The 14,334-nt window shown below is 44.8% G+C and overlaps 2 protein-coding genes across 2 annotated transcripts; one reads left to right on the forward strand and one right to left on the reverse strand.

The window, feature by feature from the left end:
* The first annotated feature begins 1,898 nt into the window (after window positions 1-1,898).
* C1H11orf16 (chromosome 1 C11orf16 homolog) lies at window positions 1,899-13,377 on the forward strand. The gene is given in 8 exon segments (XM_058829542.1): window positions 1,899-2,065; window positions 2,861-3,011; window positions 3,890-4,118; window positions 4,867-5,483; window positions 5,485-5,532; window positions 5,959-6,146; window positions 7,804-8,007; window positions 12,127-13,377. Coding segments are annotated over 6 exon segments (1,359 nt in total). The 3' UTR covers window positions 6,106-6,146; window positions 7,804-8,007; window positions 12,127-13,377.
* On the reverse strand, window positions 9,080-13,757 carry AKIP1 (A-kinase interacting protein 1). The gene is made up of 5 exons (XM_058829543.1): window positions 13,658-13,757; window positions 13,384-13,461; window positions 10,552-10,662; window positions 10,190-10,240; window positions 9,080-9,521 (listed from the first exon to the last, which is right to left on the reverse strand). The coding sequence occupies exons 1-5, from the start codon at window positions 13,715-13,717 to the stop codon at window positions 9,378-9,380; spliced, it is 444 nt and encodes a 147-aa protein (XP_058685526.1). The 5' UTR covers window positions 13,718-13,757; the 3' UTR covers window positions 9,080-9,377.
* Window positions 13,758-14,334: the final 577 nt, after the last annotated feature.

Consider the following 14,334-nt stretch of genomic DNA (forward strand, 5'->3'; position numbering starts at 1 on the left):
TTCCAAGCACCTCCTCCCTCCCCAAAAATCACAAACCAATCCAAACAAGCAAACCATCAACAAATGTCAACTCTTTGTCTTTCTTTTAAAGTGGATGTGAAAATTAGGGATCTCAGCAGAGATTAACAGTAGATTTCTGCATTATACTACGGCATATTTTTGATAGGCACTTTGTAAGAAAGGGGTAGAATTCATTAATCCTTCCCCCTTACTGTGAAAGGAGAAAGTTGTAAAGTGATTTGACCTTGGTTTGTCTCAGCTTTAACCTTTCTGTGCACGTTTCAAACCTATTTATTTGTCACACCTTGTGGTGGTAAGCTTTTTAAAATTTTCCTTAATCTGAACTGTAACTGGTGCTGTTTTTTGCCCTGCAATCATAGGCAGAAGCCTAGAGGACACTGAGCTCTCTTAAAATGCCTTTCCTGCCCCTGCAGTCCTGCAGTGCAGTAGATCCATGGGGAGTGGAAAATAGAGCAGATGTGTGGCATTCAAAGTCAGGTTCTGCTGGGTTTTAACCAGTGAGGTCAGGATGTCCAATCCTGGGAGAAACAGCTCTGGCAGCCTCCATAGCAACTGGGAAACACTGGCAGCAAAGGGCTCCCTGTGTCCAACAGGCAAAAGGAGGAGATTTCTGCATTCAGACTAAATCCAATTGGACTGGGTGTATTGTTACCAATAGCTGGTAAGTCTAAAATACTGCTGTGCTAATGTACTTGGAAAGTATCCAAGAAAAGCAGCATAATTGCCTTTGTCAATGCACTGTTTTTTGTGAAAACAGGGGTCCCTACTCTGAGCTGATGTGCTTTGATGTAGAAGTGATAGTTGCCTTTCTTTCCAAAGTATTACTGATTCCATCTTGTTTTGGTTTATAACAGGAGTTTGTGCAGTTGTGAAATAAGTGGATATATTGTGCTGATTTTCTGACTTAAATACGAATTTTGCAGCATTTAATCCACTCTTCTTACTGGGTTTGCTGTGCTGGTTTTCTGAAGTTATGTATCTGTCTGGGAGTCTCCACAAAAAAAGACCTTCAGATCATATTTCTTAGATAAGAGACAAAATATCACCTATACATGAATGCTTATACTGCATTTTGTAAAATAAATTAAGCACTTAAATTTTATAGGTTGTTGAATTTCCATGCAAATTTTTTTCTGAGTGTTTCTAAGCAATATTTAAAAAGAAAAAAATTAATGGAAGCTTGCCTACTACATCTTTTGAAATTACCAGAGATAGCATCATATCATTGATCTTACTGTGACAGCCTCTGAATAGTTATCACTTGTCACATCTGAGCATCTCATTCTTTCTCATTGCAAGCCATAATCCTGCTGTTAATAAAACATGACAGGACAGCTGAAAGATCAAAATATTTCCTCTTAATACATCACTATAAATAAATAACAGGGAAATATAATCTAACATCAAGTTCAAAACCTGTCACATTTACTCAGCTTGTCAACTTCAGCTCTAATTTCTGTCTCAACTTGTAAAACAGGGAAGGTTTGGCTGGGTTTGTGTACAAGAAAGCTTTAAAGGAAGAATGTAGGTACAAAAAAAGAGAGCTGGGTGTTACAGAAGGAAACAAATATTGGAGGGAGATAAAAGTTATTATTTTCCTGGGGATTTTCACAGCATTTAGAGTTTCCTTGGGTGTTTCTATCCTTTTTCCAGGTTAGGATTTGGGTGAGTGAAGATCACTGAAGTCAGTGATGTAGGCTCATCTGGCCAAATGCCAGTCTGAATATTTTTAATTCAGTGTTTTTAAACAAAAACAAACAGTTAATCAAAATTACTGGATTCTTGAGGCTGCACTTGCTTGTATTAGAAATGCCAGTATGTTGCCTCTTTTCTTCCCACAGATCACGACAGTCCTGCAGGCAGCAGCTTTTCCAAGCATGGCTGCTTTGGAAGGGTGCCTGCCTGGGAGTCCCAGGTATTGCAGTGTGAGGCCAGCTTTGAACAAATTTTCATGTTCCACTGTCATATCCACAGTTCACCCCTGCTGCAGGAGCTCTTTTCTTGTGTATCCTGCCTGGATTGCTGAGCCCCTCGCCCCCCAGAGGTAAAATCAAGTTACTGTTTAGGTCTGTGGTTTGTTTTTTTCCATGATATCTAATAGGATAAACCAGGCTGGTGTGTCAGATTAATAATTAACAGCTTGAACATCATTTGAGCTTTCCCATGCCTGCACTGGCTGTTTTTGAGATGTATTAACTAGAGTTATTTGCTACCTTGGCGATTATGAAGAGCAAAGCCTGAGTAAGCCTCCTATCAAAGAAACATTCCTTTAATATTATTGGGATAAATAAAAGCATCTTGCATTAACAGTCATCTTCCATGAAATGTTTCTAATGCTTTGTGACAGGGGATTATTTTCCCAGTTTTGAGCTAGAACGTGTCATCAAGCAACAGCTTTGTTGTTTACTTCTCTCCTTTGCTGTTCCCTGAATGCTCCAGTGTGAGCCACCAGCTCAGGACTCTGGAGTGCACCTATGCTGTGCTCTGTGCTGCAGATCAGGATCTTTTCTCCTGATCCCAAGGGTTGCATTGTCTTGCTAGGTAAACAGCAAAGGGGCTGGGGCAAGTAATGCTGGCCCAGGATTCCATCATGCTCCTGGCTCGCTTCCTGTAAACCCCAAAGAAATCTGAGTAAAAGCAGGCACTGATGCATTTTTCCCAAGATCAAGGAACTATCCCAGCACAAGCAAGTTTTCTGGTTCTTCCTACACTATTTGGCCTGTGGGAGTGCTACAGAATGAGGTGGAGTGTTCCAGTTCTTAAATCTTACAAGGCTGTTTTTTTTCATGACCTACAGAATCTATTTCTTCCAGGGCTGACCCATTTTCTTTTCTTGGAGGTGCCCGTGGATCAGCCACTGCGTCCCCTCCCCTGGCCCAGCATGGAAGAGACTGGGACAATCAGGAGGCACAGACAGCAACGTGCCTGTGCTGGCTAGAGGGGAGCAAGATGGGTTTTATTACCGTGGCACAGTAAAAGAGGAGATAGAGGTGAGTGATGGTTGCTGTGTGGTTGTTGGGGGGATGTGGAATAGGGAGCAGTCCTCACACACCACCTGAGTTCAGTGTAGCACTTTCTGGTTCAGCTGAGGAGATGAGAGAACAGACCACCAGGACAGCAGGTGCTTGAGCAGCCTTGTGCTGGTGCTGGGCACTGAGCCAGGCTCAGCCAGCTCAAGTGCTGCTGCCAGCAGTGTAGGGGCTGCTGTTGTGTGTAGACACAGAACCATGAACAGCACAGGAAAAGGATTTGTGTTTTATGTACACACGTCCAGCTTGAGTCAGCCACAGACCAATGGCTCAGGGTCTTTCCAGAACGGTTAGTGAGAGCTTTAATTCATTGGTTTGTTGGCACTTCAAACTGAACACAAAAAAGAGCCTGTTCTTTCTCAAGAACAGGGAAGTACCATGTCTCATTGTTGATGGAAAGTCTCTTGACAGGCCTTAATATAAAAGAAAATAAAAACTCCCAACAATCCCCTCCCAAGAAGCAGAGCTAGTGTTGTATGTAACGAGGAAGGAATTGGGCACGACTGAAGAGCAGGTCTGAATGGTGTCAGTGTCCCTTGTTCTTTGGCACACACAACATGGTTTGTGAAATACACTTGTCTGTAGCTTTTTCTCTTGGGAAAGGAAATCCAGATAGCAGTGAATCTGAACATATGCTTCACTCATCTTGCTTTCAGGTGAGGCTCATGGAGGTTTTTTGGGCTGTCTCAAATGCTGAAGTAATGCCACACACTAGCTGCTGTTCAGGCTTGTTTTGCCCTACTCATATAGGCACAGGATGGCCTTCTAACAAAAGTTGCATTACCTGGCACATTATGGACTGTTCTTCAGCGGAATTGTTATTTTCTTCCTGGTAACAGGGTGAACGAGGCATGTTCCTGGTAGAGTTTGGCAAACCACTTGTGTCACATGGAAGGCATCCAGTGAGTGTGCAAAAAACAGCACAGGATGACATCCTGGAATATGTGAATGGGATGAAGCACTCCTTGCTCCCTGGAGACAGAGTGCTGGCACCCTGGGAGCCAGACAGGGCCAGGTATGGCCCAGGAACTGTCCTCAGGGGCATTGAGACAAGGGATCCCTTACGAGGTAAGAAAAGAACTGCTCTGTTCCTCCTCTTGTTCCTCTGGCACACCAGGGAGGCTGTCAGGATAAACTCTTGTCAGGGTGCTGCTGCCAGAGAAATAACAGAGCACAGCCTACAGCTTAGTGCTGCTCCAAGCCTGCAGGAGCTGATGGATATCTGTGTGTAACCTCACCAGTGTGACCCTAAGGAAGTTGTGACCCATAAAAATGAAGTCATCTGTGTCCGTGGGTGTTCCTGGGGCAAGGCTGTGTTTGCCATGTCCAGGACTGTGGCCTTTTCATGACAGATACAAGTGAGACAGCTTCCAGGAAGCATTCATCAGAGCTTAAATGCTCACATTTGTACCAAATGGTACATCTGGGGGTGATTTTATCACCCAGACGTAGGAGATTTCAACAGCTCATTCATTTTTGCTGTGTCTGACAGTCAAGCTCCACTGACTTAAAAAATACTATTCTCAGAGCACCACTGCTAACTTTGGCAGCAACAACAAAAATTACTGTCATCGTTTTCTTGTTCATCTGATGACAGACTGGGAGGAAAGATGCTTCCAGGCCTGTTGTTTTAGTGATGGTGCCCAGGCTGCCCACTCACCTCTGTGACCCTGTGGTGAGGTGTTGGAGTGGGGCAAGAGCTGATCCTGCCTCTTGACAGGAATAGAAAGTGCATAAAGCTGCAGAGCCTGATCTGCCAGTGTGCACGGCCCAGGCAGGCCAGCTGCTTAAGGCTGCATACTTTTTCTCTTAACAGCCTCAGAAGATGAAGAAATTGTTGTCCAGTTCTGGAATGACAAGCAAGTGAAACTCCCCTGTGGTGTGGCTCTGTGGATCCCTCCTAGCCTGTGGGAGAGGATTGTGGAGATGATCCACATGCCCTTTACCAGCAGGGTGAAGCCCAGACCAAGCCAGGACACTAACTCTTGTATTTTCCCCTGCAGTCCTAAGCCAGCCCTGATTCCTGCTTGTGCTGTATGTAGCCTTGCCAAGCACTGCTTGCTCTGCTCTCCCTGCTGGCCACATTTCCACCAGCACTGTGCTGGTGGGATCTGCTGTTCATCAGCTTGGGTAAGGAGAATCTGCTGCTGCCATCCCTGTGCTGGTGCCTGGTGGCCTCTTCCCTCCAGGTCTCTGGTCTTTCAGGACAAAGCTGAAGAGGCAGAGTCCAGCAGTGAGCTCTCTCCAGGCCTTCTAGAACTGAAAGGCACAAAACAAGGAGAAGCTGCAGCTGTGGCAACATCTTCTCCCTCTTCTGATTCAGAGTGGGATCTGAAGCCATCCCTCACTAAGAGTACTGTGGGGGACAGTGCTGTTAACACAGGCTCCAGCTGTCTTGAAAAGCCCAGGCTAAAGGATTCTGCAAGACCTGTGGGGAAGTACTGGAAAAGAAGCCACCAAAAGTCCCATTCCAGTAATTCAGGTACCTTCAAACAACCCCACAGAGAAGCAGTTGTCAGAGGGAACAAAAAAGTCTTCTGGGCAGGGCAGTCACTTTGCCTGCAGGTTATTTGAATTAATACTGTGAATTTGCATATCAGACTGATACAATTCTTCCTCTTCCCAATGTTTCTGCTGCCTCATCTGCCTCCTCCTTTGGCAATTCCTGCCGTGGAAAACTACCAGAACAATTAATTTAATTTGGAAGCACAGATATCCCTCTCTGTTTCCTGTCATTTTCCTACGCCTTTTATGATGCTAACATCTTCATTAACCTGCATAGCTCCCATTCAGAATAACCCAAAAATATTCCTTTTAGGCTTAAAGTGCATTTTTCTCTCTTCTGAAATGAACGTGTCTCCATTTCAGTTCTGGTTTCACTCTTAGATACAATTTTGCTCCTTCCCAGGACCTGGAAGTTGTAGCAGCACATGTACAAAGGGCCAGCTGGAATCCAAAGCCACATCCCCTGGGGGCACATCCAGTGTGGCCCCAGCTCAGCAGAGTGCAATGTTTGAAAGCATTGAGCAGACCCCCAGAGGGCAACTCACACTGAAAGAAATCCTAAGAGACCAAGATTTCAAGCCATCATTGAGGGTAAGGTAATCTGTATTAATACTGCAGTTATGTAAGCAGAAGGCTTGTATGAGTGAAAAAAATATTCCTGTAAACTGTTTGGAACCTGGCAAGAAAACAACATTTTTTGTAAATTAACTGCTTCCTAAGGCCATCCACCAGTTTTGTGACAGGTAGGAAAGTTCTCCACTAATGAAACCAAAAATCCCTAAGCCTTAAGGAAGGGCTGAAGCTACTTGGTAAATTGGAAGCAATTGTCAGTAGCCATGTGAGCATTCAATAATTCAGATTTCAGTTCAGAAACCTGCCAAATGCCCATTGACATCTACCCAATGAAGCCCTATGTTAAATCCATGGAAAAGTGCTGTGCTCTGCCAATCAAACTGTGATAGCCACAATCTCTGCCTCTGAGAGATAAAAGCAGATTCTTTAGTAAAGAGTCTTTGCTGAGTTTCTTCTCCACTAGAGACAGCCAGTTTAAACAGCAGATTCCTACTGTGAAGCTGGGGGATACAGAGTAAATAAACTGTGTCACAGCTAGGAAAACCACCGCTACCCTGGTTTGTAGGCCTGGTTTCTCTCATACTTGAAAAAAAAAAATAAAATCAGAACATGAATGCTAAAAGAAGCAAACACAGAAATGAGGAGGAAAACAACTTACAGGAAGAAGGGGAAGATGAAAGAGAATGTCAGGATCAACAGAAACAGTGCTCTGCACAAGAGCATCAGGGTACAATTAGTAAATTATATACGTGAAATCAAATATTAGCTTCTCTGTACCTTCATGCTCTTGCTACTGTGAGCTGACTTCAAAGTAAAACTTGAAATGTTCTAAACTTGCATGTTTAGAGATGAATCCATTAATAACATGTCTCAGTGAATGGAGAATATAGGAATACATCTTGTATTCTCACAATTGTACTCATTCATTTTAAGCAGATGCCAGCTTTTCAACTGTATGGTTCCTGCTTTCTATTTCTATTCTACTTTATTGCTAAAATAATCATAGTTACATAACTACACACCTTTGTAATTGATTTCTTAGGATTTTTCAGGCCAGTATGGAGCTCCAGGCAGGCATGCTCTGTGTCAGCAGTGTCAGAGCTGTGCACTGAAGTGACATGAGTTGCCTTTCGGTAAAACTAATAAGAAAACAAAATTGTTTCATTGGAGCCCCAAAGCAGCAGCATGAATCACAGAAGTGGATGCAACGTGGTAATACAGGGCATAATGACAGAATTTCATTCCTGTAAAATAGCCCTTGGTGATTTTAAACCCAGAAGATCCATTGCTACTCTGAGATAGCTGAAGCAGTTTTATCACATGATACAGGCTGCATCAGAATTGGCTTGCAGCAAACAAGTGGAGTTAGAGGACAGGCTTCCCAGAGGTACTCTCTGGGGGGCTGATGTCCCCTCACTGCAGTCAACAAAATCCTCCTGACTTCTGAAGTAGGAAAATTTTTAATCAAGCCCTGACAGCTTCTGAAAATCCTTTTGTTTTGTGAAATTGTGTGTTTCAACAGTAAAGTTTTAAAGTCTTGTTTTCTGTACTAGCACAGAAAATAGACTAAAAAAGCTATGTGAGGTAGAGGTACAGCCAGCAAAGCAGCAGTTAACAAAGACACTGATGCTTTTTTTAGACCAGACTTCTGAGGGATTTGTTTTCTGTCCTCCAGGAAGAAGGCTTTGCAGCATCAGAAAAACAAAGATATAAAGCAGCATCAGATGATAAATGTAAAGTGACTTGTGTTGGAGATGACAAACCTGATGTTACAGACCCTGTCAGACCTCACTTGCAACAAAATTGAGAGTCAGTTTTGTCTGGTCAGCCAGAATTCAGTACATGTACAACTGATCAAGTTCAGGGGCTGAAATTTCAGGTAAACTGCTTCTACTATATCAGTGTTATATCTTTTAAATTAACCGAGTTCTGATTTAGGTACTGTTTCAGTAGAATATATTAATGGATGACTATATAATTTTAATAAGTGAGAAACTCTTCTTTCACTCACATCAAACTTAAGCATCCTCATTCTTTATTCCAAAGTGCTACTATAAATTCCTAATTATTTGGAATTGGCTTTACAATTCTGGAGAGATCAGATGAACTAGTATGAGCACTAAAACCTGAACAGATGCACAGCAAGAGGCCAATAAAGCAAGAGACCCCCCCACTTGTCTACAGCTCTCTGGAGTGAGGCACAAAAATTCAGCAAAGCAGTTTCTGTTTGTAGAAAGCCAGGAAGAACGGAGAAACAATACAAGCTGGCAGCTGAAAGAATTTTTTTCAGGATTAAAGCACAAGCAAAAGTAGCCAGAGGCTAAAGGACCTGCTACTGTAGATACAAACAACAAAATGATTAGCATTCAAGCCACTGATTTTTATTTCTGATGAAAATGAACTGAAACCTTAGTACTATCAGCCACAAAAACATGACAGATCTATGTAGATCACGTCATTAATTCTAAACATGGAATCTGGTCCTTTGGGAAAGTTAAGCATCCAGGAAGTTCTGATAGTGTTAGCTCATGTTTAAAGCATATGAACTCGGCCCCAAGCTGCAGTGTGCAGTTGCTCAGCACTAAATTGGAAAATTTAGGGTACCCCAGAGCCATCAGAAAAGGGGTTTAGCATGGTCTGCAAAGCCTGCAGAGACAGAACTTGGATCAATAACTCACATGCCTAGACTGAACACCTGACACATTTCAGCACATTTCTGAGCTGGGGTTCTAGGGTAGTGAATTTCATTTGTATTTCACTTTAGCAGACTAGCAAAAGTACAGATAGGAGAGTGGCTGGTGAGCCAGCTTCTCGTAAATCAGCGCTAGCCTGCAGAAGCTAATGTGCACCCATATTCATACCACATGGGTCATTCTTTCTCTGGTCAACACTGTGACATGGGGGTTCTCTCTGAGGATAATACAAAAGAAGCTGTCATCACAAATGCTTGATCCATTTTTTATTCCACTGATTGCATCTTTAATTGTTTAGAGCAGAAGAATCTGGAATTACAGTCACATAATTAGATTTAAAAGGCACACAATGTACAAATATTTATAAAAATCAATGTACAAAGTGGGCTGCATATAATTGCATTAAGTAGAAAACAAATATACAGGCCATAAAAATGGAGTCCCAAAGAGGAAGCTACTATTAAAGTGCTAACAAGAAAAAGATATTTACAGTTCATTTCATGCATTAAAATGAGTCTCGTGTTTTATTCCTGCTATTGCCAGGAGACAACAAATATCACAGAACAAAAGTTAAATCAATACTTTGTCCTGCATTGACATCTACTACGTGGGTTTGTTCCACCATGTCTTCTGAGATTGCTGTGACAGAATAGACACCAGGAGAAACTTCAATGTAGAAGTCTTTGGAAGGTCTTCTGGGCTTTAAGATAAAAAAAATATTGTGTTTGGGTAAAAAATTTATATTTCAGCTGCTGTATAAATGTACTAAGATTTTTCTAAATATATAGAAGGCAGTGCAAACAAAACTTCAAAATGTTTTTGTCAGTACAAAAATTAGCAAATGCCATACTCAAAGTATTTCAGTTAATGTTTTGATCAGTGGAAGTAATCACTGTACTGTAATTTATGTCTTATAAAACTGAAATTTGCCAACCTAGACAGTTCTGAACATAAACCTGGGAATTCCCGTTCCCTATATCAAGGGTGCTCTCACTAATTTATACTGTGGTACAGATTCAGTGTTTCTCATCTTTTGTGGCTTAGAAGTTCCTGAAATTGATTTGCTGAGGTGTTAGGCTTTGAAAAATAAACAGTTTTCTTCTCCTTGAGGAACAGGAGTCTTCAGAGAGCCTGTGGGAGGGCCAAGTGCAAGAATACCACAATCTGGTTCCTAACTAACTGTGCAAGTCTCTGTATGCCCATTTGACTGCCTATACACATATTATGATTGTGAATGCACCGTTGATTAATATTCTGTGCCATCAAGGTCTCCAGATCTGTCACAATTTTTAACCAGCTGGATTCAAAATGATAAAAGAAATGCTAGTAAATACTTCCACTTAAAACCAAAGTATTCTGAACACTTACTCTTTGACAGCAAGTTTGAGCTTGGCGGGGTTCTACGGAACCTTCAGTCCTCTGGAAAGAAAAATATAATTATTTTCTAATGATCCAGCACACAAGGCAAATCCAGGCCAAGAGAGGGGATGCTTTAGGTGCATGAAATTTCCCCCTCCACAAAAGGATGGATAGGACACTGATTGGTGCCACAAGAAGTGACTCTGCCTTCCCCCAGCCCAGCACAGGCTTGGATCCATCCAGGTGTTTTTATGTCCATAAGGTCAACCTACGTACATGAGTGTGAGTGTCATAGACATCAGGGGGATAACCCGTGCCCCACAGCAAGGGAGAGGAATAACCTTTCATCAAAACCAGAAGTTCCTACTTACCTCTTCTTCTGTAGAGTCTGTCTTTCTTTCTGCTGACTTGCCATGGTATTTGCAGAAGTGTTTGATTTCATGCTCTTTGCACTTGTTGGCTGCCACAGCACCATAGTACTTCTGGACAGAAAGAAACAGAAAATATCATGTGGGAGGTATCAAACCACACTTGCAGCTGCTGCAGATTGACCATTGAAATTAGAACTACACAGATACTGATGCTGTGTATGAGTTGGCTGGTTTGTTCTCTGTGAGGGTGAAAACAGTGCCTGTATCTCCAGAGGCCACCTGCCTTCTGATACAGGACTCTATCAGACAGGCCTGATTTGAGCTGCCTGTTTCCTGACACAATATGTAGGGCAGGGACTCCAACACCTTAGAACTGAATTAGTGAAAATGTCAGAAGGAATACTCTGGAAATGCCTGCCTGACCAGGCAGGTCAAGAGAAGCCCTGGTGGAAGAAGGCATTGTGTATGAGTCCTTAGGAGGATATGTATGCAAGGCAGGTGCAGTGAAGATGGGTTCTGCAGGGCATGTACAGCAGCAGTGCTCTAAAAGCAGAATATGTTAATACTGAAAATGAGTCAGTAAAGAAGCTGAAGTGTCTTCAAGGCTGGTTTTCACAGCAGATTTGGGAAGTGTATTTAAGCACACAGCAGCCCCCTTCTGGTCCTGCTGCAGACATACTGGCATCTTCCTCACCGCAAATTCAGCTCTTGAGTACAGTTCTGCTGCCATCTGTTGTCACCACAGAACTCCTCAAAAGGTTACCTTTTTAATCACAGGGACCAAAAACATCCAAAATATCTCTTATTTTACTGATGTTTTTCTTGTCCCTGACTGTCGAGACTAAATGTAACAAAAATAAGGCAAATAGCAATTATTATTTCCAAATCTGCTGCTGTGCTTTATTTCTTGAGCTTATGCACAAATCAACAGATCTGGTTGCTCATATTGCAGTTTTTGTGAAGCTACAAAATATATCAAATGCTCTGACCTGGTGCATAATGCTTCACAGAGCATCTCTTTTACATGATGGCACAGAGCAAAGATATGAAATACAACTTTTGGTGAGTAATGGGTAAATCTTGGTGCCTTAGTAGCCCCAAACATCTCATCTTAAACAACAAGATTAATTATTTGCATTCAAGTGCCTAAATTGTTGTGTCCAGCTGTGGATTTTTATTTGCACTTTGTAAACTTTACCCATGAACTTATGGGTCTGACAGTTCCCCCCTTTTATGACTCTTCTCTACAGAAATGACTGAAGCAGTACTGTCTTGGCCGATGCATAAATGTGGAAGTCATCCACTGCTTGTTCCAACTTTAATACTCTTAACAGGGCACAAGATAGACCCAAAGAATAATTTAGGTTGGAAAATACCCTTAGATCAGAGTCCAACTGTAAACTTAGCACTGCCAAGTCACTGATAAGGATGAGTCTCCTTTGTTTCATTTTGTGTAAAACTCTATTCTGCCCCAGTTGTTTTAGGATTAACTGGTTACTTTGAAATTACAAAGGAGTTGCTTAGGAGCTAATCGCTTGGTGTGCTGAAGTACTGTTTTCTCTAATTTAATTGCAGACTTAGGCTCTGTATTGGCCCTGCAGGCAGTGAGCTCCCTGCTGTGTTAGGATAACAGATCCCAGAGGGGCACAAAGTGCTATGGAATTCTCAGACATCAGTTCAGTAGCTGAGCTGCAGGGCTGTGCTCACAAGGATGGGCTGGCAGAGGCTGGCTCCCAGTCTGAGCAGCAGAGCAGTGACACCTGCCAGAGCCAGCACGAGAACACTGACCTGTGCATCTGGGCACCGAACCTCTCCATTTCTGCTCATCCCAAACAAAGAACTGAACCCATGCTCCCTACCCAGTAGCAACTTCCCAAATCCAGTTTGACCTGGTTTTGTCTGGGATCAAGGAAGTTTTCCTCCTAGTAACTGGCACAGTGCTGTGTTTTGGATTTAGTACGAGTATAGTGTTGATAACAAACTGATGTTTTGGTTATTGTGGAGTAGTGCTCACTCTAAGTCAAGGACTTTTCTCATGCTCTGCCAGTGGGGAGGTGCACAAAAAGCTGTGAGTGAGCAGGGCTGTGACAACTGACCCAAACTAGCCAGAAGGAAATTCCATACCATAGAATGTCATGGATATAAACAGGGAGAGTTGTCTGAGGGGCTGAGTGCTGTTTGGGGACTGGCTGGGCACTGGTCAGTGGGTGCTGAGCAACTGTAGCGTGCATTACTTATTCTTCTTGGGTTTTATTTCTCTCTCCCTTTTCCACCACAATTATTACTGTTATTATCATTGGTATTGTCTTATTTTACTTTGTTTCAATTAATAAACTGCTCTTGTCTCAACCCACGAGTTTTATTTTCTCCAGACTCTCCTCCCCATCCTGCCAGGGGAGGTGGGCACGGAGGCAGTGAGCTGTATGGTACTTAGTTGCTGGTGGGATTAAATCACAACAGCAACACTGCTGGGGGGAGGAGGGTTTAAATTCAAAACAAACTCAGGACACAAAGCATCTCTTCAGTCAAGATTCAAACTCTCCCTTACTTCCACCACCTGGAACAGGACAGCAGCCGGCATGAGTGGCTCACGTTCCCCTGAGGACAACAAAAGGTTACCATGTGTTCAGGCCGCCTCCCAGCAGAGATACTTTGGTGCACTGGAAACGTTCCATACCTCGTGACACAATGTATTTTGTGATATCACCCGACATTTCTGTCCCTCTAACCATACTGCCCTTCCACCGAGAAATGGAGAAACCTCCTGCTAAAATCTGTACTGGGCACATCACGACCATTCCCCTCTGGACGGGCCCGGGGGTAGCCCCTCACCTGGCATTCCTTTGAGACTCCTCTCATCAGCTTCACAGTCGAAGCGAACGCTGCATTCAGGCGCTCCCGCTCTTCGTCCTGCAACGAGAGACGTTCCTGGTCACGGAGCGTGCCACCCGTCGCTCAGAGCCCTCGGGGCTGTCCCGGGGGCACCGGGGCGGGGCGGGCAGCCGAGCTCGGGCCGTTCGTATCTCTGTGTATCCATGGATGTGTATCTCCGTGTGTCTGTATCTCTGTCTGTGCGTGTGCCCGCGGCTGCGTGCGCGCCACTGACCGGGGCCGCGCCCGCCGCGCGCCGCCGCGCCCGCTCCAGCACGTCGCGAGCCGCCTCCATCCCGCCTTTGCCACCGCTGCCGCCGCACTGCGCATGCGCCCTGCCCCGCCCCGCCGGGGGCCGCTCCCGCCCGCCCCGGCCCCGCCCCACCCTCAGCCCGCCCCGGCCCCGCCCGCCCCGGCCCGGCCCGGCCCGGGGCACCGGTGCAGCTCCCGCCGGGATGCGGCCCCGCCGAGGGCTCCGGGGGCTTTGTTCGTCCCTTACACCCTCGCCCTGCCCTGTCATAGCGCGGGAAACACGCGTCCGGAGAGGCCTTCCCTGACAGGGTCAGTGAGGTGCCCCCGGATGCTGCTCCCCGGATGTCGCCTCTGCGCTACAGCGGGGATGAACCCATAGAAGCCGGAGGTGCCGAGCCCCGCCGTGCCCCTTGGTCCCTAGTGGGAAGCTGCTCCCCGCTCCCTTTTCGTTAAAGTTTTGCGGTACGAGCTGGCAGCGACAGCAGGTGGCGATGTCCGGCCGAGCGGCGAGGGTGCGGGTCAGGGGGCAGAGCTGCTGCGGCACCCGCTCCGCCAGGGAAAGCCCTGGGGCGGTGGCAGAACCACGCAGCGCTCGGGCCCCTGCCAGCAGCGTTCGCCAAACAAACCGGTTCTGTCCGTGGGAGCTGGGACTGTCCCGGG

Source organism: Poecile atricapillus, chromosome 1 (genome assembly GCF_030490865.1).
Source record: "Poecile atricapillus isolate bPoeAtr1 chromosome 1, bPoeAtr1.hap1, whole genome shotgun sequence".
In the NCBI taxonomy this organism is placed as follows: Eukaryota; Metazoa; Chordata; class Aves; order Passeriformes; family Paridae; genus Poecile; species Poecile atricapillus.

Coding starts and splice junctions, on each gene's coding strand:
- AKIP1 (XM_058829543.1), bottom strand. CDS start 13,717: ATGGAGGCGGCTCGCGACGTGCTGGAGCGGGCGCGGCGGCGCGCGGCG. Junction 13,462..13,657: donor GCGCGGCGGGCGCGGCCCCG/GTCAGTGGCGCG, acceptor CTCTCGTTGCAG/GACGAAGAGCGGGAGCGCCT. Junction 10,663..13,383: donor GAGTCTCAAAGGAATGCCAG/GTGAGGGGCTAC, acceptor CTTTCTGTCCAG/AAGTACTATGGTGCTGTGGC.